This window comes from Chiloscyllium punctatum, chromosome 33 (assembly GCF_047496795.1).
Source record: "Chiloscyllium punctatum isolate Juve2018m chromosome 33, sChiPun1.3, whole genome shotgun sequence".
In the NCBI taxonomy this organism is placed as follows: Eukaryota; Metazoa; Chordata; class Chondrichthyes; order Orectolobiformes; family Hemiscylliidae; genus Chiloscyllium; species Chiloscyllium punctatum.
In genome coordinates this window covers 11,178,084-11,184,083 of record NC_092771.1, presented here as the reverse complement: position 1 = coordinate 11,184,083, position 6,000 = coordinate 11,178,084, and the positions used below count along the sequence as shown (strand labels likewise).

The 6,000-nt window shown below is 49.4% G+C and overlaps 1 protein-coding gene across 2 annotated transcripts in view; it reads left to right on the top strand.

The window, feature by feature from the left end:
- Positions 1-6,000, top strand: part of ulk3 (unc-51 like kinase 3) — a 55,435-nt gene that overhangs the window by 38,311 nt on the left and 11,124 nt on the right. For both annotated transcript variants that reach the window (XM_072552965.1, XM_072552964.1), the window contains one exon: positions 1,955-2,021. In XM_072552965.1, the coding sequence (XP_072409066.1) occupies positions 1,955-2,021 (67 nt within the window). The remainder of the gene's footprint in view (positions 1-1,954; positions 2,022-6,000) is intronic.

Here is a 6,000-nt window from a genome sequence, read left to right as displayed (position 1 = left end):
AAAGGAGGAGAGGGCACGACATACGCAGCACCAATACCGACCTACCACCTCTCACCTCTCACCCTTCCCTCCACACCTCTCAATCATCCAACACTAACACTCCACTCCCTCACCACTCCTCTCCTCCTCCACTCCTCCTCCTCCTCTCCCTCCCTCCTCCTCCACCTCTCTCCTCCCCTCCTCCACCTCCTCCTCCCCTCCTCCCCTCCTCCTCCCTCCTCTTCTCATCCTCCTCCTCCTCCCCTCCCTCCTCTCCACTCCTCTCCTTCCTCCCTCCTTCCTCCCTCCTCCTCCCTCCTTCCTCCCTCCCTCCTCCTCCCTCCTCCACCTCCTTCTCTCCTCCTCCTCCTCCTCCTCCTCCTCCTCCTCCTTCCTCCTCCTCCTCTCCTCCCTCCTCCCTCCTCCTCCTCCCTCCTCCTCCCTCCCTCCCTCCTCCCTCCCTCCTCCTCCCTCTCCTCCTCCCTCCTCCTCTCCTCCTCTTCACCCTCCCTCTTCTCTTCTCCTCCCTCTCCTCTCCTCCTCCTCCCTCCTCCCTCCTCCTCCTCCCTCCTCCCTCCTCCCTCCTCCTCCCCTCCTCCTCCTCCACCTCCCTCCTCCTCCTCTCTCCTCCTCCTCTTCTCCTCCCTCTTCTCGTCCCTTCTCTTCTCCTCTTCCCCTCCTCCTCCTCTCCTCCTCCTCCCTCCCCCTCCTCCCCTCCCTCCCTCCTCCTCCTCCCTCCTCTTCTCCTCCTCTTCTCCTCCCTCTTCTCGTCCCTTCTCTTCTCCTCTTCCCCTCCTCCTCCTCTCCTCCTCCTCCTCCTCCTCCTCCTCCTCCTCCTCCTCCCCTCCCCCTCCCCCTCCCCCTCCTCCTCCTCTCCTCCCTCCTCCCTCCTCCTCCTCCTCCTCCTCTCCTCTCCTCCTCCTCCCTCCTCTTCTCCTCCCTCTTCTCGTCCCTTCTCTTCTCCTCTTCTCCCTCCTCCTCCTCCTCCCTCCTCCTCCTCCTCCCTCCTCCTCCTCCTCCTCCTCCTTCTTCTCCTCCTTCTTCTCCTCCTTCTTCTCCTCCTTCTTCTTCTTCTCCTCCTCCTCCTCCTCCTCCTCCTCCTCTCTCCTCCTCCTCCTCCTCCTCTTCTCCTCCTCCCTCCCCCTCCTCCCTCCTCCCTCCTCCTCCTCTCCCTCCTCTTCTCCTCTTCTCCTCTTCTCCTCCTTCTCCTCTTCTCCTCTTCTCCTCCCTCCTCCCCCTTTCGTGTCCCATCAACTTTCATTCCCCCTTTACCCCCTTTCTTGCCCTCCCAGCCTCTGTTCATTTTTATTGTCTCTTTCTTCTGTCTTGCTCTCTTTCACTTTCTCTCTGCCTCTCCACAATCCACCCATCTGAGGAATTTCCAGCGATAAACATTTGAGGTAATGGACACTGAATTATCCCAGCATCCATTGCTGTAACCCAAGTCCCCAGGGAAGTCTGTGGGCTCCCACAGGTTTTGTTGAGATCTTTCACGACTACCCTCCATGCTGGGCCAGCCTTCTCTCCGTTGCAGTCACTTGCTTTCCATTCAACAGTAAAGAGGCACTTTTCAGCTGGGTGTGAAATGGTGATTTTGGTGACAATCTAGTGACTGAATGGCTTGCCCCTCACTGAGGTAATCTCTCCAATTTTGAGATCCCCTCCAACCAGGGGAAACATTGTTCATGTATCTACCCAGTGAACTCTTTCAGAATTCTGTATGATTCAATGAGATCAATTCTCACGCTTCTAACCCCTTTGTTGATGCAAACGGCGTCTCTTCAATCTGCCATTAAATGAAGTTAAGTCGTGCATCTGCCTTCATCTCATTTTTGAGGCCATTCAGCCCTCGAGCCTTTTCTACCATTCCTTGGCCTCCCCCTGTTCCTAAATGGTGGCTTTTAACATTTTTGTCGATCGTTTTTTTTTGGGTGCGGTCATGTCAAAGTGAATTTTATTGTTCTGTCGTCTTCAGATGAGAGAGACTCAGAAAGAGGCAGCTACTATGGACCAGGATCCTTTCTCGGAGTCTGTCAAAAGCAGTAAGTAAATAAAGACCTGCTACACTTCTTTCCCCCTCACTGTCTGATGCAGCCTGACTTTCATGAGGCTGATCCGTGGTATCCTTTGGATGAGTTCAGAGCAAAGGCTGGGGAATGTTGGCTTATTGTGGAGATGCCGGTGTTGGGCTGGGGTGGACAAAGTGGAAAATCACACAACACCAGGTTGTAGTCCAACAGGTTTATTTGGAAGCACTAGCTTTCGGAGAACTGCTCCTTCGTCAAGTGAAGTGGAGGGAGGTCCACAGGCTCAGAATATATAGGTGGAGAGATAATGGCAAGATAATTCCAGGTAATAAAGAATGTCAACAGGCAAGAACAAATAGTGTGAGTAATGTGTCAACAGCTGATTAACAACTGAAGGGATGACCTATGAACTGATGAATTAAAGCAGAGAGATAATTGCAATTTATCAAAGATAAGATGGTGCTCTTGCTCATATTATTCCAACTATTTGGTCTGTCCGTAGTGCCACCTTATTTTTGAGTTGAGAGGGTTGGCTTATGAAGAGAGATTGAGTAGACTGGGACAATACTCATTTGGAATTTACAAGAATGAGGAGAGATCTTATAGAAACATCTAAAATTCGGAAGGGAGGAAATAAAATAGAACCAGGGAGGTGGTTTCCACTGGCAGGTGAAACTAGAACTAGGGGGCACAGCCTCAAAATAAGGGGGAGCAGATTTAGGACAGCGTTGAGTATCGTCTTTACACAAGGGGTTGGGGAATCTGTGGAATTCCCTGTCCAGTGAAGCAGTTGAGGCTACCTCAGTGAATGTTTCTAAGGCAAAGATAGATAGGTTTTTGAACAACGAAGGAATTAAGGGTTACAGTGAGTGAGCGGGGAAGTGGGACTGAGTCCATGAAAAGATCGGCCGTGATCTTATTGAATGGAGGAATAGGCTCGAGGGGCAAGGTGGCCTACTCCTACTCCTGCTCCTGCTCCTGGTTCTGATGTTCTTATGTTAAACGACAGATGAACTTTTGAAAACTGAGATGTTGGTTGATTGAGAGTCATGGGTGGGCCAGCGAGCATTGTTCGGGTGGGGGGGTTGGGGGGGGTGGGGTGGTGGCAGGCAGTGTTTGAGTGGACTTTGGTGGGATTTAGGTACAGGCCATGTGGGCTTGTAGACAGTCTGCGTTTACAAAGTCCTAAACATAATGGGCCTGTCTCCGCCGACGCAGACTCTTCGTGTCTGCAGGCACTTAGCAGAAGATGATACATGGACTTTTACGAATGGGTGACTAATAGGTTCCACAATTCTGAGAGAGAAAGGTCTCATCAAGTTATTAGTGGAGTTGACTAGGAGGCCAAAGGTTAGAAGATCACGTCACTGACAAAGGGCCGCAGCTAAATATAAACTGATTTATTCGTGATTTTCTGCAATGAAGTGAGACATGTTGTCAGTGTTTAATTAAAATTGCCGGAGTGGAATCAATGAGGAAAGCACTGAGAGAGAGTTGATTAACCCCTTGTCTCACATCTTCATTCTGACTGTCACCTTCCCTCCTTCCAACGTGTTCTCTCAGGACAAAGGTCTGCTTCTTGCGGAATACTCTGTCCCCACCATGTGGGGGTTCGCGTGCCGGAGTGGGTAACGTTTCCAGTGGGGACCTAGCCCCCATGGAGCTTGTTGAACCCATGTGAATGTTGGTAAGCCCTTTGGTAACCTCCCCACCCCTCGTCTCTGAGCTGCACTTGTAGCCCCAGTATTGATATGGCTGGTCCAGTTCCATTTCTGATCAGTGATAAACTCCTCCCCTCCCCTAGTTGTTGGTCATGAGAGGTTCAATCAGAATATTATGGGGAGATCAGCAGATTTCCTCTTGTTGGAAGATGGTCATTGTCCAGGATTTGTGTGACACAAGTGTTTGTTACCATCTTTCAGCTTAATCCTGCTTATTGTCCAGGTCTCACTGCATTTGGACATGGACTATTTTCGGTATCTGCGGAATCATGAGCAGTGTATTCAGAAATCTGCTATCCTTGTCTACAATTGGCACAGTAGCTCAGTGGCTAGCGCTGCTGCCTCACAGCGCCAGGGACCAGGGTTTGATTCCAGCCTTGGGCGACTGTGCAAACTCCACAGAGACATTCTCCCTGTGTCTGTGGGGTTTCCTCCCACAGTCCAAAGATGTGCAGGTTAGGTTGATTGGCTATGGGAGATTGCTCATAGTGTCTTTGGATATGCAGGCTGGCTGGGTTAGACATGGGTAGAGTAGGGGTCAGGGATGGGATGCTCTTCAGAGGATTGGTGTGGCCTTAATGGGCTGAATGGTCTGCTCCAACACTGTAGGGATTGTATGATTCTACGATCAGACCCAGGTGCTTGGCAGTTTGGTTAACACTTTACTGCCCTCAGTTCATGGGCAATCAGGGATAGACAGCAAATGTTGGACATGCCGGTGACACCAAATTGCTTGAAAAAGATGAAGGGGAATAGAAATTGGGAATTTGCAAGAGGTCGGAAAGGGAGGAATGCAAATAGCTGAGAGTTCCGCTTCAGAACTACTACGCTACACTGTTAGAGTGACTTTGGGCTTGAAACTTTAACTCTCTTTCTCTCTTCATTGAGGCTGCCAGACCTGCTGAATTTCTGCAGCGCTTGCTGTTTTTATTTTTGGTCTCGTAGTAGTACTTTCTGAAGTGTAGTATCTCTGGCGATGTATGAAAGTGTGAGTAGCACTTTTCGCACGGAAAACTCCCGCAAACAACATGATAAGTACCAGATCATCTAATTTTCATGACATAGACCGGGATAAAAAATATTAGTCATGAGACATCTCCTGCTTTTTGAAACAGTGCCACAAGTTTATGTTGTTCAGTTTAGTGTCCCATCTGGGACTACATGGTGGCTCAGTGGTTAGCACTGCTGCCTCACAACGCCAAGGACCCAGGTTTGATTCCAGCCTCGGGCAACTGTCTGTGTGGAATTTCCTCCAGGTGCTCCAGTTTTCTCCCACAGTCCAAAAGGTATGTATGTATTGGCTGTGCTACATCATTCCATAGTGTCTAGGGATGTGCAGGCTAGGTGGGATAGCCATGGGAAATGCGGGGTTAAGGGAAGGGACAGGGGTATCTGGGTAGGATGCTTTTCCTAGGGTTGGTGCAGACTTCGTGGGCTGAATGGCCACTACCTGCACTGCACAGGGATTCTATAATTCTATCTGAAAGATGTCACTTCTGCCAGGGTTGCACTTCCTACAGTACTACATTGGAGTGCCAACGTATGCTTTGTGTCCAGTTTTCTGAGACGTGGCTGACACAGAGAGAGCCACAGCTGAGGTTTATACCTCCAGGAAGACAGAAGCCTCAGAGTCTGTGGGTCTCCCACAATTGTAAATACCAGATTTGGCCTCAAGAGGGAGTCTACTTGGCATAAGCTGTTCTGTCATCCCCAACCTCCACGAACAAAACAAGCTAATGCTTTGTTTTATCACCCCCCAAAATGTCGTTATTTTATGTGGACTTTTCAGGACTTGAGATTTTTTTTTTTAACTAAGATAAGAAGAGGTTAAGATACAGATCGACTGACTGAATAGTGGGAGAGTGGCCTTCCACCATCCGCATCTGTGGTATAACAACCTCACCACCCCACCCACCAAAGTGCAGATTTAGCTGCAAATTTAAATCCGGGAGAGGGGGTGGGTAGGGCCTGGTGAAGCTGTTAACACTGTCAGGAATTTTGAATTTCCTAACGCTTAGTCTTAAAAGCTCAAAACACCTGGAATCGAGCTGCTAATATAAATTTTTAAAATATCACTTTTAAGTGATGTAACATTGAAGACTGCAATTATCTCCCACTTTACTGGGCCAGCAAGTTCATAATTTGCTTGTAGACCTTGGAGTGCAGGTTCAAAGTTCCTTGAAAGTGGAGTCTCAGGTAGATAGGATATTGAAGAAGGCATTAGTATGCTTTCCTTTACTGGTCAGAGCATTGAGTACTGGTCAGTGGTTGGG